This window comes from Cataglyphis hispanica, chromosome 13, assembly GCF_021464435.1.
Source record: "Cataglyphis hispanica isolate Lineage 1 chromosome 13, ULB_Chis1_1.0, whole genome shotgun sequence".
In the NCBI taxonomy this organism is placed as follows: domain Eukaryota; kingdom Metazoa; phylum Arthropoda; class Insecta; order Hymenoptera; family Formicidae; genus Cataglyphis; species Cataglyphis hispanica.
The window spans coordinates 3,892,607-3,912,039 of NC_065966.1; the positions used below are offsets into that span (position 1 = coordinate 3,892,607).

The window sequence follows — 19,433 nt, forward strand, 5'->3', positions numbered from 1 at the left end:
TATTATAATTTATTAAACAATTACTATTACTATTATAAATAAACATAATTCTATAATTACATGCGGATGAAATATGTATACATGTTTACGAGATCGTATATGATAAGTGAGAGAGAGAGAGAGATGTAAAAGTTAAGAATTACACGGCAATTTGTCCCCTCTCCCAATCCATCCATGATGCAGCATATTGAGCACATATACTTCGAAAGCACTAGCTGATTATTAATTACTTAAACGGACTTTGATCCTGTCACAGATAAATATATATATATATATATATAAGAATAATATATACCATCGTTTTCATCAGATTCCGGCTAAAATAGCTCCAAAAGTGTTTTATATACCGTACTGCGTCCTTAGAGATCCATAAAAAAGAATAAGAATTGTCTTGCCACGATGTCCATCGTAACGAAAGGTATAATATATATACATATATGAAGAGAAGAGAATGTTTTTTATTTTATTTTATAACATATATTATTGATAACATGAAAGGGTCTCCTCACAGACAATCGCGAGATTTAACATTCGCAATTTAAAAATAAAACTATCTTTTAAAACCGTGTTTTGTTAACACTCTGTATTTAAAAAGATAAGTGAATAATCATGTTTTAGATAGAGAATATGTATGTTTATTTTAATTGCACTCCCTGACTTTTTAAAAAGAAAACTAAGATATGTATGTAGACTGTTTTGCTATCTTTTTATTTCATAGGATATTAAAATTTTTTAAAGGTGTTTTTATTGTTGCTGCAAAGCGCACTCCATTTGGTACAATGGGTGGCATGTTTGTAAATAAAAGCGCAACTGATTTGTCAATTGTTGCATCAACTGCTGCAATTCAAGCAGCAGGTCTAAAACCAGAGAAGATAGACAGTGTTATATTTGGACATGTCATGGTAGTAAGTATTATGCATGTTACAACAATTGAATCGAACAATTATGTTGCAATTCTTATGAATTGATATGTTTCTAACTTTTATTTCATAGTCATCATCTTCCGATGGAGGTTTTCTAGCAAGGCATGTTTTATTGAAATCAGGAATTCCATTGCAAAGACCAGCATTTGCTGTAAATAGATTATGCGGATCTGGTTTTCAATCAATTGTTAACGGAGCTCAGGTTGGTTAAGGATTATAATAATAATAATAATACATAATTTTTAAAAAATATTTAAAAATAAAAGAGAATATCAGTATAATATAAAATTTTACAGAAAAATTATAATATATATTAAAATATATAATATATAATATATAAAATAAAGATTGCAGATATAAATATTAACTATAAATACATATATGAATGTGAGAAAATAGTATGGAAATTAATGTTATTACAGCAGCATATAATTTTTTACAGAATATTTTAACAGGAGAGTCAAAGATTGTCTTAACGGGTGGTGCAGAAAACATGAGCCAAGCTCCTTTTGTTGTGAGAAACATTCGTTATGGAACTTTTTTGGGTCAGAAATTGGATTTTGAAGACTCACTCTGGCTTGGATTACTCGATACTTATTGCAATTTGCCAATGGGTTTGACTGCGGAGAAACTTGGTGCTCAATACAATTTAAAGAGGGAGGAGGTTGATCAGTTTGCTTTAAGTAGTCAACAGCGTTGGAAAGCTGGTAAATATAGTCTCCTATTTAATATAAAATTTTATTTATTATATTTACCAAAAAGTAAATAAATGGAATGAAATCTCTAATTCATTATCAAAACAGTTTTTTTTTAAATAGATTTAAAAAAATTCTACAGTTTCTCTAACTTAAGGATGTTTAATAAAAAAAAAAATATATTACAGCCAACGATGCGGGTCGTTTTAATGAAGAAATAGCGCCTGTGCAAGTGAAAATTAAGAAGCAGGATACAATTGTCAATGTGGATGAACACCCGCGACCGCAAACGACAATAGAAAGTCTTACTAAACTAAAACCAGTTTTTCAAAAAGATGGATTAGTCACAGCTGGTTCCGCATCGGTATATTGCATTTTCTTTTAATTCATATATAGAGCAATATTTGTGCTATACTGTATAGTGCATACTATATTGTCTTTCCATTTTTAATTAATTTAATTATATTCTTATTTTTTTTAGGGTATTTGCGATGGTGCTGGCGTTGTTATTTTAGCAAGCGAAGAAGCTGTCAAGACAGAAGGTTTAAAACCATTGGCGCGTTTGGTTGGATACAGCATTGTCGGCGTAGAACCAAGTATAATGGGAATTGGTCCCGCACCAGCAATCAAGAACTTGCTTAAACTTACAGGCAAAACACTCGATGACATAGAACTGGTTGAGGTGAAATCTTTAATTTTAATTTTGTCCATTAAATAATATTTTTAACATGAAAGTGCAAAAATAAATAATGTGAAAAATAATGAATAATATAATACATTAAGATTCATATTTATTTTTCTTATATTAATTAGATCCTTTTTTTCAGATCAATGAGGCATTTGGAGCACAGACTTTGGCCTGTGCAAAAGATCTTAATCTTGATTTGAATAAATTGAATGTGGACGGTGGTGCTATTGCTGTGGGACATCCATTGGCGGCTTCGGGTAGCAGAATCACTGCTCATTTAGTTCATGAACTTAGGTATATTCATAAGCTGTGTAAATTTTTGTTAATATGAATATTTTTTTATCTATATTTTTTGCAGAAGACGAAATGCTGGAAAGTTTGCTATTGGTTCAGCTTGTATTGGTGGCGGTCAAGGCATTGCTGTGATGGTAGAAGCGCTATAATCAACTGAAAAGGTTGATCTACTATATTTTTTCGAGACGTTTAATAACGTTAAATTACAGAAATAAACGGAAAACGGAATAAACGGAATATACCACGAAATAATAAAAAAATAATATGTAGGAAAGTTTATCAATACTAAACAAACAAGATTAATAATTTTTTATCGTTTTACAGTAGTGACATATATACAAACAGATCATAAAAAATATTTTTATATATAAAATTTTACATACTTTTGTACATACAGAGTGCTATAATGTTAAATAAAACTAAGATATTAATAATTCTTTTGAAACTTGTGTAATCTCAAGGAAATAATATAACTATAAAACTTGTTAATAATGAACTCGTCATTAGATAGTAGAACTTTGAAGTACAGTAAAAATCGAATAGGACATCCGTAATATCTAAAATACATGAAAATTATTTATTTATTTTGTTATGAAAATTAGAAATGTTACTTTAAAATTTAAAGCAATCTCAAAATCAGATTTTATTGATATAGGTTTTGAATAACATGTAAAATCAATCAAAAAAATTTTAATGTGCATGTGTTTTACTATTAAGATATTAACTTCTGAATCATATTAAAGATTCTGAATCAATTAAAGATTAATTTACGTTTATGCTTTACACTTTACACATTCTAAAAAAAAAAGAGAATGTAAAGTCTTAATATTTTTAGTAGATTTTCTTGATTGAATATTATTTTAAATATTTTACAAAGATCTTTAACAAATCACGCACCTCTACAAAAGTATCCAATGACAGTAACATAATATTGCCGGCGGTCAAAGTAAATGGACGATGAGCCCTCATCATTATGATTTGCAGGCTGCGTTTAAATCCTTTAGTATTGGAGAACCAGTTGCTCGAATATGCGGCCGTTACTATACGTATACTCTAGAAATCGTGTGTGTTTCTTTTACACTTAATCGCAAAAATCGATTTAAATACTCACATGGAGATGTAGTTCATTACCATGCCAGCAGAAAATGAATATCTGATACGTCATGCAACACATGTATGTCACCAAGCCGATTAACACTGCTGGGATATAAACTTTCATCTGTAACACAATGGATCACATTGAGACTGAGAATACACAGGCCAATCAAAACAAATTAAATTTGAATTAAACCTGTGATAAGTTGAAAGCAATCAAACAAATGATAATACAATTTGAGAGCAATTGAAAAAAGATGACGGTACTAAAAATGTCTTGAATCTCTCTCGTGAAACTGCAAATAAAAAAAATGTAATTAATTTATTTAGAAGAAACTTCAAATTGCTCAAAGGAATAACTAATTTAATTGATTCTTTTATTTTCGATAATTAATTAAAATTTATAATCATTGAGTTTGTAATAAACTATTCGATTTTAATATTAAGTATTTTACAAAATACAATAGTTACATAATAATAAAACAACAATAAGTTATAATTTTTTAATCTCTTATCGTGCATATCTCTTTGCACAATTTAATTAATTGCACAATTCATTTCAAAAATTTATCCATATGTTAAATTTTATAATGATATTTTCCCATTTTTTTTTTTATATTTTAACTTACAGGAATATCTTATTGTTATGTATAATGCATCGTTTAAGTTGCTGATAAGACATGACGTTCTCTTCGATAAGAAACGATTTGTCATTATTCTGCATGCTTTTTTCCTTATTTATCGAGATAATATTTCGTTCTAAGATTGCCAACTGACAACAGGCGACCGTGATTAAACCCGTGACTAGTGTGTCTAATGCTACATTGTGGAAGCAAGCGATTATGATTGCGACGCCCTGATGCCCTGCGGTAATCTCGAACGCTGGCGTTCTTGTTACATTGTAAGGATACCATCCTTCCATGGGCAATCGACGTGAGCGACCGGCAATCAGATCGGTAATTGGAGTGATGCCCCAACAGAAGACCGCTATCGCGCCAAAGCTCTGATAAACCGCGTGGTGAAAGATGCCTTTCCACGTATAGCTCATGAGCAGGTCCTGATTCTTTTTATCATAACGATTGAATGCGGGACTATTGGCTATGTCCAGGAGAGCTTGTATTCGTTTTTGACGACAAAGAATAATAATCACCTAAAAATATTATAAATCAATAGAAACTAAATTAAATAAAGAATTTAAAAACGTTTATAAACATTTTTATAACTATTACTAATAAAATTTATAATTACACTAATAAAATTATAATTATAAGTTACAAGAACAAGAATATTATTTGTATAATGATAGGAGAATGTTTAATTCGTAAAATTAATAGAAAGAAATAAATACATTTAAGAATGATGTATCATAATCATCATATACAAAGATATTAAAAAGAATACAAAAATAGAGGTGTGCGATGGCCGGGAATCGAACCCGGATCAACTGCTTGGAAGGCAACTATGCTAACCATTACACCACCATCGCACCTTGATGTTGTTCTAAATTTAGTACTAGATATGTATTTAAAATTGATTAAAATAATTAGTTTTTAAATATAGAAAAATTGGAAAATTATAATTCACAATTATTATCATTTCATAACATAAACAAATAAAAAAACCATGAAAAAAGATATTTTATACATATAATCAAAATGTAATTAAGACAATGATAGTGAAAGATACATCATATATTTAAGATAATATAAATAGAAAAATACAAAGATTATATTGTTTCTCTTACTTATCATTTAAAAAAATATAAATAATTATATATTGAATGTCCACATGCCTGTCACAAAAACTTTACACACACACTCTTTTTCTGAAAAAAACAACGCGCGCAAAAATTAATTATTTCTTTCTTGTATAAAAAGGGATAAAGATGTAAGAAAAAGAAAGTGTAGATTTATTGCTGACAATGAATCTACGTGTATATGTGTATGTGATTGAATCTTTTATAGTTTTAGGATCTTACTAGACATATATGAAAATTAATTGAAATCAATGAAAATTAATTAAAAATAATCGCATTGACCTTGGAAGCGTGAATAGAATTCGTCATTAGTATGGTCGCAAATGCGATGATTTTTGACATATCTCCCCAGTTGGCGATTACATTTGCTATTTCGGAGGAAAGCAATATACCCAAAAGGAAAGTAAAGCTACAGACGGTATAGAGTAGATATAAAATCCGGTATTTGTTCATATATGGCGGCCAAGTTCCCAAAAAATAGATGATCGATAGGCTCACTTTCAAGTGAAAATTCGGTTCAATTGTTCCTCGTTCTTTTGTCATTTTTTAATTGGACAACAAAAAGTCATGAAGTCACCTACAATTTAATTTGATGGCAATTTTTGTTTACTAACTTTCACGAACATAAATTTATTCTGTATATATCGTTTTTTTATATTTCTTATACTCACACACACACACACACACAATCACTTAACCGTTAATTTAATTTAATTTAATTTGATTTTTTATATTGAATAATTTTAATCAAAACATGTGACATTTTGACAGAAATTCTGCATCCGCATATTAATTTCAAATTAATTTTGTTATTAAATTAAAAACATTTTATAATTTACAAATTAATTAAAAGTAGAATATTAATTGCTTAAAAAATCGTGCTTGAGTAATTTATATTTATATAATCTTATGTTACATATTTTTTATGTTTAAGAAAATTGCTTAACGTTCGTAATAATTCACTGACAATGAGACAAAGATGAGGCATACGATAGCCATCGAAAATCCACAATACCTTCGAATCAATCAAATTGGGAAGCTCTTCTAATAGTAAACGGAATCCTTTAATCTAAGAGAAACAAGCGAAATCCTCTAATTTGAAATTCCATGATGCAAATTATAGTATGATGTAACGCTGGCTTTATAATCAATCGTGACGTCCCACTTTCATCATGCACGCATGCTATTTGTAAATCATAAGGCTTATCAGAGTTATTATACGCAATTACGAAAGCAATCTATCTAATGTATAACAATAAGTCCCTTTGTAATTTTACGGAATAAGATAATGCAAAGCAAACAGTATTTCCTCGTAGTGATCTATTGTGCGATATTGTGACAGTTATGTGATAAGAAAAAGATAATTCAATACCAATAATAATATAACTATTTTTAAATCATCCAAAAATTTTTAAATAAATAAAGCACAAATCTAATAAATATAATTTTTTTTAAACAAAATTTCAATTTAATTTTAACATTGTTTTTAAAATAAATTGCTTTAATATAGATATACGAATGAATAGAACGCATAATGTGTTTGGGTTTTTCCACGAAAAATTTAGTTTTTTATGATTCTAAATACAGACATAAAAATTCTAGATATAATAAACAATGTTGGAAATATTATAACATAAAATATAAGGTAAATAATTATATTCTACGATGTCAACAATTAAGCGCGGATCTCTTAGATACTTTTATAAAGATTATCTCGAGCTGTAATCGATCATATAGTGAGAGAGGTGGCTACTCGGACTCAGCATTCAACACAGCTCGTCAGCTTGTTAGTATAAACGCAAATATCGAAGTGAACTGTCACGTGAATCTCGATCTAGTAGCAGGTAAAATCGAGGCAAGTTGCTTCAGTTACCTGTCACTTTGCAAACTTATCGCAATTTAACTCCTTATACCGGTTTTTCCACTATCGAACCGCTGCATAAGGTTGTTGCATAAAATTCTACAACTTTGTATACGATCTGAAAAATGGCATTGCTATCGTCGATCATGTTGAGCAAAGATGTCCCTGATATTGAAGTAAGTACTAATTTTCGACGTAAGTAATGATGATGTCATTTCCTAATGATTTATAATTATTTCTAAAGTTTAAAATTTCCCATAAAACGAGAGAAAATCTGAGACTTGAGAAAATCGGGAAGATATATGAAACTCTGAATGATTAGAATGTTATCAGATCAATGTCGGAACGATTTTCTTTTGGGCCCCAAGAAAAAAAAATTTAGTTTTAAAAATATTTTTTTTTCTATAAATAAATTATATAATTTTTATCTTATTCTTATTTTTTATATTCATGGATATTATCAATTAGAATGTATAATTTTCTATTTTGTTCTCAAATTTTTATATTTTTATTTTCATTTTCTTTTAGTTTATCTTTTTTCTATATTTTTAAGTACTTTTCTTTTATATATTTTTTTGTAATTACAGAAAGTAATTACAAAGATCTTTTATCTTTGTAAATATGATATTTGATGTTTTATAATATGATGTTTTATAATTATTATTTTTAGCTCCAAAGTAAAGATATCTTTCATTCATCAACTTTTATTTATTTCTTAAATTAAAACTATACTATATTAATAATATTGATACTATTGACAATATATACTATATTGACGGAAACTAATGCTAACACGTTTCTGGTACCTTGTTTCTATGATTGGCTAAAGGCAAATTATCTTTTATAATCCTAAGGGCATTAATCTTTTAGAATATCCTAAGCATCAATCCAAAGTCCAAATATCATGCAAATCTCTTGCCGTCGGCGTTGACCAAGCAGAACAAGCAGCACTGGAAAAGAAATATCCACGAGAAATGTGATGTAAGTTATTTAAATTGAATCAATTACTTTGATAAAATTGTTAAAAAATTATTCTCGTAACTCGTTTTAAGTAAATTGTACATATATCTATATGTATATAATTTATATTGTACATTATATCGTTATAATCTATGATTTATATTGTAAAATATAATTATATAAAATATGTATATTTTAATACTTTCTGTATATTATAATAAAATAATTTAAAAAATATCTAGATTAGATAAAAAATTGAGTTTATTATATAATGTACAAATATATATAAAAATCTAATTAGTATTTTATAAATCTTTTATTATTCTATTAGATATTATGTTATATTAAAAAACAGAGTTGATTTCGATAATGTTTTATGCAAGTAATTTATAGCAATATTATCAAATGTTATGTAATTATATTCTGAAGATCCACCACAATAATTCATTGATAAGATTGCAATATGTATATAACAATATATATAAACTAAGGAATATTTTAAAAATATTTTATTGATTTCTTTTATTTTAATTTCTCTTTTTTCTTGCTTTTCTTATCTTAATTTTAAATATATTTAAAATATTTTATTGATATTTTTTATTTTAATTTCTCTTTTTTCTTGATTTCTTTATCTTAGTTTTTCTCTCCCTTCCTCAGAGTTGCGTGCCTTTGACAAAGAATTTCGATGATATCAAGCATACTACCTTGAGCGAGCGCGGAGCATTGAGGGAAGCTGCGCGTTGTTTGAAATGCGCTGATGCACCTTGTCAAAAATCTTGTCCCACGCAATTAGACATCAAGTCTTTCATCATTTCCATCTCCAACAAGAATTACTATGGTGCGGCCAAGGCAATCCTGTCGGACAATCCTCTTGGTCTTACCTGCGGTATGGTTTGTCCGACCAGCGACCTTTGCGTGGGCGGATGCAACCTTTATGCAACCGAGGAAGGACCCATCAACATTGGCGGTCTTCAACACTTCGCTGTGGATGTATGCAATATTATTTAGCTGCAATATTTAATTCGATAACTTGTGATGTAAAATAGCAATAAAACATAAAAATAATTTATTAATACTTATAACATTTTAAAATAACATTAAAATATAACAAATAAATATCTTGCATTTTGCATATAAAATTTCTAAATTTTAGATTCTGCAAAATTATTCTGTACTATGGAAATTTGATTAAATATTTTTCTAATTTTTTATTTAAGATATATAATAATAGAATTTATAAATCTATGAATCTATAAATATCTGTGAATTTATGTGTCATATTAAGTTTTTATATATATTTTAAATAATATATAATTAGCTTTATGTGTATATAATATGCTTTATGTGACATGATTAAATAAATAATAAATGTAATTTAAGCTTATACGTTCATACATTCTTTCAGGTTTTCAAGCAGATGAATATTTCTCAAATCAGAATACCCAATCAAACAGTACCTCATGCAAATACGAAAATCGCTCTGCTCGGTTGTGGACCAGCTTCTCTCTCATGCGCGACATTTCTCGCCCGACTCGGTTACGATGATATTACGATCTTTGAGAAAGAAAAATATATAGGTGGATTAAGTTCTTCCGAAATACCGCAATATAGACTTCCATATGACGTTGTTAATTTCGAAGTGGATCTTGTTAAAGATCTAGGAGTGAAGATCGAATTAGGAAGATCGCTATCCGAAGATGATTTGACAATACAGGTAAAATTAATTTGAAAATTTATAAAATTTGTTATCTATCTATATTTTTTAAATCCTTGCTAATATAATCCCCTAGTTTTAAATTTTGAAAAATATTATTCTAAAAGTCTGCAATCTGCTCATTAACAATTCAATTATAAATAAATTTAAAAATGTTTCAGACTCTTCAAAATGCCGGATATAAAGCAATTTTTTTAGGAATCGGGTTACCCGAACCAAAAAGTATACCAATCTTCGAAAATCTCACGCTGGAAATGGGCTTTTTCACTTCGAAGAGCTTCCTGCCCGCCGTCGCAAAAGGTAGCAAGCCAGGAATGTGTGCTTGCAAGAGCAATCAGGAACTTCCGTCTCTTCGCGGCAACGTAATTGTCCTCGGTGCGGGAGATACCGCTTTCGATTGCGCCACTTCCGCTCTCCGGTGTGGAGCCAGAAAGGTTTTTGTCGTTTTTCGGAAAGGCTTCACTAACGTACGAGCTGTTCCAGAAGAGGTAATCGCTATTTAAACTTTAATCTAAAAATGCAAAAATTGTAATTTAGACATCTTTATTTTTTAAGAATTTAAACTTTAGAACACACACATATATTTGGCAAATATATTTAGCAAATATATTTAGCAAAATTTGAGACTTTAAAATTGTTTTCAGATGAATCTGGCAAAGGAAGAGAAGTGCGAATTTATACCTTTCCAATCGCCGAAACGAGCCATTCTTCGTAATGGAAGAATTTTCGCAATCGAATTTTGCAGAACCGAACAAAATGAGAGAGGCGAATGGATAGAAGATGAAGAACAAAAGTTTGTATTAAAAGCAGATTTTGTAATTTCGGCTTTTGGATCAGGATTGTACAATCCTACTGGTGAGTGATAATGTTATGTTCGGCTAGAATATTAATTTGATATTATAAAAATCTCTGCTTCTTAATGTATAAAAATAATAATAATGTCAGTATTACAAATTAAATAAACAAAGAAAAGCAAGAGAAAATTGTAGCAATTAAAAAAAAAAATCTTTATGATAAGAACAGTAAAGAATGCCATGGCGCCGATTAAGATGAACAGGTGGAATTTACCGGAAGTTGACGAGAGCACGATGATGACCTCGGTATCAGGTGTGTTTTGCGGAGGAGATCTTGGTGGTGTCGCTCAAACAACCGTGGAATCCGTGAATGATGGAAAAACAGCCGCGTGGTATATTCACAAATACATACAGGTACATCATTAGCTAATACAGTCTCTCTCCATAAATTATAAAGTTTTAACTCTTTAAGAAATATCATGAAAAATATCGTGTAAAAGCATGAAGTTTTTTTGTTAAGTTCTGAATAAATAAACTCTATTATTATTATTAATGTAATAATATAACAATAATTTAAAATAATAAAAATAAATTTACAATTATTTCACAAATATTATCCTTTTTCGATAAATTTATAAAAAATGTAATAAAATTTTATTTGCCTAAATTTTTATTTTATATTTTTTGAAAAATCGCGATTTATGTTCTGGATTTGACTGCTTTTCCATGATTCCAGGATTCTTACGGCTTGACGGTGCCGGAAACTCCGCAATTGCCAAAATTCCATACCGCTATCGATGATGTTGATTTAAGCATCGAAATGTGTGGGCTAAAATTCGAGAATCCTTTTGGTCTGGCTTCTGCTCCACCTTGTACCACCAGCGCGATGATCCGACGTGCTTTCGAAGCGGGCTGGGCCTTCGCTGTCACAAAAACCTTCTCCTTGGATAAAGTATTTCATCAAACAATAAACAAGTTACAAATGACATGTATATTTTAATTCTAACTTTGTATTTTTAATATTTTTTCCCAGGATCTCGTTACCAACGTGTCCCCACGCATCATCAAAGGTACAACCTCCCGTCATCATTATGGACCCGAGCAGGGTAGTTTCTTGAATATCGAACTGATATCCGAGAAAACTGCCGATTACTGGTGCCGTAGTGTCGCGGAACTGAAACAAGATTTTCCTTCGAAGGTATACACTGTTAACGCTATCAGCTGTTCGATAAATTAATGATTTCAATTTTTAATAAAAATATGATAATAAAATTAAAATAATTTTAATTAAATTATTGATGTTTTACAAACTTCTTATTTATCAGATTTAATTACATATTTTTATAGATCATTATCGCGAGCATTATGTGCACGTATAATAGAGCCGATTGGACAGAACTGGCGAGAAAAGCGGAAGCAGCAGGTTCTGACGGATTGGAATTAAATCTATCATGTCCTCATGGTATGGGCGAATCTGGTATGGGCCTGGCCTGTGGACAGGTTTGTGTATATTTGCTTTATATTCAAACTTGAAGTGTAAAACGGATAAAAAATAGAACTGATTTTTTTTTTAGGATCCTGAAATAGTTAGAAATATCTCCAGATGGGTTCGCGAAGCCGTCAAGATACCGTTCTTCATAAAATTGACACCCAACATCACAGACATTCTTTCCATCGCCAAAGCAGCTTACGAGGGTAATTCAAATTATTCTGAAATTTATATTAAATTATATCTTTATATGTACACTATGCAAAAAAAATATAGCGTTGCAGAAACAAGAATTATGTTACAATTATACAAATATTTTATTTTCTTAAAATAATATCAAATATTTAAAGTAGCTTTATATAATTACAAAACTTTGAATGTGGTAAAATGTTTATAAAAATTTATATATATATTCAAAATTTAATAATTAATTCTGGTAATAATTAACATTTGACGTAGGTAAAGCCGATGGCGTTACCGCCATTAATACGGTATCAGGATTAATGGGACTTCACGCTGATGCGACTCCATGGCCAGCGGTAGGTCTCAATAAATCCACAACGTACGGCGGAGTATCGGGAAATGCTACTAGACCCCAAGCTCTAAGGGCTATCTCAACAATTTCGAAGCATCTTCCGGGTTTTCCAATACTCGGCGCCGGCGGTGTCGACTCGGCCGACGTTGCTTTGCAGTTTTTGCATTGCGGTGCGTCGGTCATCCAGGTATAGCGTGTTTCCAATTTTTTTTCCCTTCATTTTATTCATTGTCTTCCACTACTTTCTTATCTTATCTTATAGAATAATTAATGCACAAAATAATCAGAACAACGCAAAACAAAAAATTAATTAAAAATAAATGGTAGAATAAAAAAATATAATAAAAAATTCACCAATAAACTTTTTTCTTTTTGATGTTCTTATCGACTAACATGATAATTCGTCAAAATTATTGGGAGAATATATTTTGATGTAAAAAGTACCCGAGAAAAATTCGATACAAATTTCAAACTAAATTCAAATTGTAAATTTAAATGTCGAAAGAGCTCTCGGTTAAATTAAATATTAAATACTATTCGCCAGAAAGAAATAACACTAAAATGTAAATTTTTTGCTTTAAACATTACATTATGCGATTTTGTAATAAAATATTTAATAGATTTGCAGTGCCATCCAGAATCAAGATTTTACTGTAATAGATGATTATATAACCGGCTTAAAAGCGTTATTATATTTAAAGAGTTTGCCACACGTAAAGAACTGGGATGGGCAGAGCCCACCAACACTCAAACATCAAAAAGGCAAACCTGTTTCTTTGCAACATGCTCTTGGCAAAGTAAGTATTATCAATCACTCATCAAATTTTCGGTAAATTTTAACATAAACAAATTTAATCAAAGATAAATTAAAAAGCTACAGATACTAAATTTTAAATATAAAGTTTTGAAGAAATAGTTATATCTCTTTTTATTTTCAAAATAATTTTAATATGAAATTAATAAATTAATAAATTATATTTTATATGTATGTAATAATAAAATTAATAATTTATATTAAAAAATTTTAATTATGATAGCACATACTTTTTTTATTATTATGTATTTATCAAACTTCTATATCTTTCAATACTTTTACCTTACCCAAGTCTAAAATTTTTTATATTAGAATATACCGTATTTTGGCGAATACCAAAAACTGCGCGAACAAAAGATAGCCGAGTTGAAAGCTAATTCGAATCCTTTGGATGAAATCGTTACGGTAACAAAATCGACTCCAAGACCAATCACACCGATACCTACTGTCAAAGACATAATTGGCAAAGCGTTAGAACACATTGGCAGCTACAGAGAATTGGATAACAAGAAGCAAGTAATTGCTTTGATTGATGATGTATGTAAAATAATAAATTGTAATCATTCTCCTAATATTAGGATCTATTACACATCTACATAATTGCTCTCTTTTTCAGGATATGTGCATAAATTGCGGTAAGTGTTACATGGCTTGTGCAGATTCCGGATATCAGGCGATCATCTTCGATGCTGACACCCACATCCCCAAAGTGACGGACGATTGCACCGGATGTACACTTTGTTTGTCCGTATGTCCGATCATTGATTGTATCACGTAAGTTTCAAATATAATAAAATTATAATAAAGTTATAATCTGTCTTTATACTTTATTTTTTATTTCAGTTTTATTTTTCAGTTTATTTGTATTATTTTTTTATTTGTATGTTCTTTAATTTTTTCAGTATGGTTCCAAAAACTATTCCGCATGTAATTAAAAGAGGCGTACCACCGAGAAATGCAGTCGAAATCTGTTAAGCGATATTCATCCAATATTATCTAAAGATTTTTATATTAACATAATTTGATATATTGAATATTGACATATTAGTTCTTGATTATTAAATTGTTATCATCAATATATAAATTATATTGTGTAATAATAGAATAAATAATATTTCATAATCTGTAATAATATCATTATACAATTATTATAAACCATATAGCAATCTTAAATTAAGAATATGATTAGCATCATTAATAAAAAATTTAATTTAAAAGTGGGATATAAAGAATAGAAATAATTGTTTACAATCACAAAGTTCTGTTGCATTCACATTATATATTTGTGCATATTATATATTTGTGTAATATACGCTATACTACTGTACTATATCGTACAACATAAATCTAAAGTAAAGCGTGCACAGTAATAGCCTCTCAAACAAATTAGATTAATCAACTTTTGTTTGTTAATTTTAATCGTTATTTAAAACTGATTAAGATTAAAACTGATATTTATTTAAAAAATTATAAATTTTTGAAAATATAATATAAAACAGTCGCAAGTTTTCCTTTTAAGAGATTTTTTTATGTATGAAATCTATTACCATTGTATATTATATTTTCAAAAATTTATAATTCTTTAAATGAATATCAGTTTTAATCAGTTTTAATTTTAACCAGTTTTAAATAATGATTAAAATAACGATTAAAATACGAACTGTTATATGACTATATGTCAAGAGTAAAAGCGTGATTACATTCTTTAAAATCTTACATGCGGTTAATATATAGGATATAAGAATTTCTTTTTTATTTACTTTGCCAACTTCAAATCGCCTGTTTTATGATTAATTAAAACTTGGCATTGTCAACCCATTGATACTTATCACATTGATTATTACATTCTGCCTCCTCTCGTGGGCTGAAAAATTGATTTTTTTTTATATAAAATTTGTTTTAAATTTATATTATATTTCAAGATGTCTAATGCAAACTTTTAAAAAAAATATTGAAATAAGCTTCGTAAGTATATTCTACATGAGATTATTTTCATTATTATTATTATTATTATTATTATTATTATTATTATTTATCTTTTAAATTTGTCTTACTTGCAATCATCTGTCGGGCACACACATATGAAGCATTGTGGTTGCAATATATTGAAATATGTCTTTCCGATATTTTTAGCAATTAGGCTGTTAACATTCTTCAGGCAGTTGTAGAACTCAGCATCGCAAGTGCAAGCTGATCTATTGCCAAAAAATTGCAAAAATTTAACAAAAAAGAAATTAGTAAAAAAATTACTAAAACTAATGTTACAATCATAATCAAACAGATCTATTTCGCAAATAATGATGATATGTAAAATATATATAATTTGATATAATAAAACTTACATACTAGTAAATTTACACATGTTTTATACATGTCATACATAAAGTAACATTTCTTTCAGATAATACTAAATATGAATGTTCAATACAAGTGTTGAAAGTAATATTCGAGTTATCTCCTTCGTTCAATTACCTCGTGAAGATACCATTATTCTTGAGATTGACTTTTGTGTCACCAGCCAAGATATCGTTCCGACACAAATCGTGCGCCCTGCAACAGGCATCTGTACCATTGAAATGGCCGAGGTCGTTATCATTTTTGGCGCGATCTCCATCACCACACCAGAGTGTTCCTAACACAAGTATCATCATTGCAAAATTAAAAAAAACAAAGAAAAAAAAATTCTAATCATTAATAACATAATTGATTCTTCTTTTAACAAATTGTATCGTTCAACACATTCAAAAATACATGTGCATTTTATTTTATGTTTTTAATAGTATATTTTAATAATAAATTTCTAATGCAAGAGCAAGAAAGTAGTCAATAAAATAGTAATCAAATGATCACTTCAACAATAAATATATGTAACTGATAAAAAGAAATAAGTTTTGTAATATTCTTTTTATATTCGTATTATATTAATATTCGTTTTATAATTTATCTATCTTAAATTTTGTAAGAGGTATCTATAAATTCCTAAATCAATGTAGCAATAAGAAAAAGATTTTAAAATATTTAATTGCAATTTAAAATATTTAATTGCATTTAACGCAAACATTTCTTTACATAAAAAAATAATTTGCAAAAATTGTATGTTTCGACTTTACACATGTTTGGTTTTATTTACGCCAATATCTGATTGCATACAAAATAGGAAAAAGATTTATTAGGGAAAAATCCTTGAATATACATCATACATATCAGCAACCGATTATTCTATCCAACTTTTTTGTTTTTATCGTGAAATTTTCTGACTAGTTTTTGCAAATAAAACCTTTTTCAATGTGTGCAACGATCAAAACGTATTGTATCTCTTAAAATTATTTATATTTCTTTTACTTCTTTATTTATAGTAATAAATTAATATAGTAATATAGTAATAAATGAATATTTATTCTATCTAATAAATATTTATTCTATTTAATAAATATATTAAAATCCACATGTGTATAAAAATTATTTTAAATTAGTATTACTATTTTATTTAGAATGTAAAATTTAATTCTAATATTTTTATATTTTATAAATATTTTCAATTCTCGATAAAAATTCGCATTTTAGCGCGAATAAGATAATTACACGATTATCTCTCATTCCTCCAAAATTAACAAACTATTAAAATACTAGATGTGGTATATTCATTTGCAAATTACGAAATATGAGCATTTGCCTCTTTCTTTCTGTCTTTCGTCACAATTCATTTTTCCAAACTAATTAAACACATAAATATACTTTTACATTGATTACAGTTGATTACATTTTCCTAGCAATCAGAGGATAATAAGCCAGTAATAATAAATATGATAAAAGAATTTGCATTTTATATTCTGCAAGTCGTTAAAGGATAATTATCTCGGAATTATTCGCGTAAATAAACTTTAAATTGTCAATCAATTAGCATGTGTTGTACTGTAACAAAATGATAATAAGCAGTACAATGTTATATAATAAAATTTCCTGTGGAAATAGCAATACGGCTTAATTAAACAAATTCAAGGTCAATTTCACGCGTGATCGTATCACAAAACGATTAACGATTAATTAATTTTAATATCCATGATCTTTACATGAATTTAATTATTATACAAAATATTCATTTAATAATATTCATATATTATACAATTTCAATAACTAAATATCTGTTCGTACGTATTTGCGACAAATAGTTTAAAATTTTCTTCTTTCATTTCTAATCTACTAATAAAAATAGAAATAAAAATCGGAACTAAAGATTCTACACGAACAAGATCGTGAAATCGTCATATTTTCAATTAATATTCTTTCATTTAAAAAACTCTGTCTGATTGATAGCATCATAAAAACTTTTACTGTGTATAAGAATATTTTTAATACGTAAAATAAATTCAAAAAATATTCTTTTTGTAAAAGAAATGGCAATATTGTTTTTGTAAAAGAGATAGAAATATTGAAAACAGATATTCTTAACATAACATAATTAACATATATTTATATGTATAGATATTTAATAAAATATTCTTTACTTTCAATAAAATATGCTCTGTGAGAGAAAAAAGATTTTTTCTTCTAAAATATTCACTTTTAGTATTTGCCGTCTTTTCTGCAAATTTTTTTGTATTATGCAATAATTGAATTACCTGGTAAAATAGGGCCATTGGTATGCTTTCTCTCATTGATAGAATCTATAGGCAATTTTAAGTCTTTTAGTATTTTTTCAATAGGTGTTAGATGAGTTTCGTCGGACCCAGGTGCATTCTTTACGCAGTCTGTATTTGTGTTATCATCTTCATTAATGGCGTTATTTTCGCAATCACCGAATCGTACAATAATGCTGAGAATGAGGAAAAGTGCAAATAGGCAGATACGTGACATTGTGCTATCTATTCACCTAAAATTAATAACAATAGATAGTATCTTCTATATAAACGCAATGTATACGTTGCTATATAATTGCATGTGACTAACAAATGAAAGAAAGTGAATTTAAAATAAAATGATTATTAATGTTTCTTGTTATCTCTTAGACATTACAATACAAATGAGATAAGCCGTATTTTAATATATATATATATATATATATATATATATATATATATATATATATAGTACTCTTTTAATTTTTTATAAGAAAGATTATTTATTGAAAACAAATAATACACGTTAACAAGATGTGAAGACGTTATCACGATGTTTTAAATGTAAGTAAATGATATTCGACGTAGTGTTTCCATTACGAGAAGCGGAAAAATGATTTTTTTTCATATATAAGATATAAATAGCTAATAATTTATCATAATTATATATTATAATTATTAATAAATTATTATTTAGCAATTAATACAATTATAAAAACGAACTTAATATAGAAGCTATATTAACGCAAAATAAAACAGAAAAAATATATAATATAAAAAAATTTGAAGAAAATAGATAATATAAAATATATCAATCTTGTATCAAAACGCTTTAATAAACAAAAATAAATAAATAAATAAATAAAACAAAACAAATAATGAAGAAAGTATTATATGGCGAAATTTATCTAAATATAATGAATTATCCATCAAATAAATTAATAAGTTTTAGAAAGATTCTTCGAAACTCGTCCTAAAAAGACGAAGTCGTGAAGAGTATCGTTTCGATATTTATTAATCTATTTGCGAAAATTTGCACATTGTAGTAGCAGACGCGTTCGCTTACCTCGCTACAACTAAGCGATGACAAGAACTAATTCCAGCAACTTGACACTTCATTTAAATACCGCCGGTACATCTACCAAACGAAACCACTCGCATATAGAGTTCGTTGCAATAAATAGAATATTGTCGTTTAA

The 19,433-nt window shown here is 28.1% G+C and overlaps 4 protein-coding genes and 1 non-coding gene across 7 annotated transcripts; 2 read left to right on the forward strand and 3 right to left on the reverse strand.

Annotated features, from left to right (window-relative positions):
- The first annotated feature begins 180 nt into the window (after positions 1-180).
- LOC126854046 (3-ketoacyl-CoA thiolase, mitochondrial) lies at positions 181-3,034 on the forward strand. Its single transcript, XM_050600419.1, has 8 exons — positions 181-418; positions 739-905; positions 994-1,125; positions 1,366-1,630; positions 1,807-1,982; positions 2,100-2,300; positions 2,446-2,600; positions 2,665-3,034. Exons 1-8 carry the CDS (start codon positions 400-402, stop codon positions 2,747-2,749), a joined length of 1,200 nt encoding a protein of 399 aa, XP_050456376.1. The 5' UTR covers positions 181-399; the 3' UTR covers positions 2,750-3,034.
- On the reverse strand, positions 3,009-6,018 carry LOC126854047 (odorant receptor Or1-like). 3 transcript variants are annotated; one of them, XR_007688058.1, is made up of 6 exons: positions 5,734-6,018; positions 4,325-4,845; positions 3,892-3,991; positions 3,732-3,819; positions 3,498-3,653; positions 3,009-3,157 (listed from the first exon to the last, which is right to left on the reverse strand). XR_007688058.1 is itself a non-coding variant. In XM_050600420.1 (6 exons), exons 1-6 carry the CDS (start codon positions 5,992-5,994, stop codon positions 3,104-3,106), a joined length of 1,200 nt encoding a protein of 399 aa, XP_050456377.1. In that variant the 5' UTR covers positions 5,995-6,018; the 3' UTR covers positions 3,009-3,103. The 3 variants fall into 3 exon arrangements, 2 of the variants coding, with proteins under 2 accessions (XP_050456377.1, XP_050456378.1); XM_050600420.1 differs by having other exon boundaries at positions 3,712-3,819; XM_050600421.1 differs by lacking the exon at positions 3,009-3,157 and having other exon boundaries at positions 3,472-3,653.
- Trnag-ucc (transfer RNA glycine (anticodon UCC)) lies at positions 5,110-5,181 on the reverse strand. The gene has a single exon. It is a non-coding gene; the product is annotated as a tRNA-Gly (tRNA).
- A 1,162-nt stretch (positions 6,019-7,180) lies between the features above and the next one.
- Positions 7,181-14,750, forward strand: LOC126854040 (dihydropyrimidine dehydrogenase [NADP(+)]). The gene is made up of 16 exons (XM_050600390.1): positions 7,181-7,488; positions 8,183-8,293; positions 8,930-9,262; positions 9,678-9,986; positions 10,148-10,474; positions 10,631-10,841; positions 11,010-11,194; positions 11,517-11,732; positions 11,814-11,978; positions 12,128-12,280; positions 12,355-12,475; positions 12,729-12,991; positions 13,425-13,601; positions 13,931-14,155; positions 14,235-14,392; positions 14,521-14,750. The coding sequence occupies exons 1-16, from the start codon at positions 7,438-7,440 to the stop codon at positions 14,591-14,593; spliced, it is 3,078 nt and encodes a 1,025-aa protein (XP_050456347.1). The 5' UTR covers positions 7,181-7,437; the 3' UTR covers positions 14,594-14,750.
- Positions 14,751-14,877: 127 nt separating this feature from the next.
- Positions 14,878-19,428, reverse strand: LOC126854053 (phospholipase A2-like). Its single transcript, XM_050600431.1, has 5 exons — positions 19,301-19,428; positions 18,238-18,488; positions 16,091-16,250; positions 15,673-15,813; positions 14,878-15,482 (listed from the first exon to the last, which is right to left on the reverse strand). Exons 2-5 carry the CDS (start codon positions 18,470-18,472, stop codon positions 15,413-15,415), a joined length of 606 nt encoding a protein of 201 aa, XP_050456388.1. The 5' UTR covers positions 18,473-18,488; positions 19,301-19,428; the 3' UTR covers positions 14,878-15,412.
- Between the last annotated feature and the right edge of the window lie 5 nt (positions 19,429-19,433).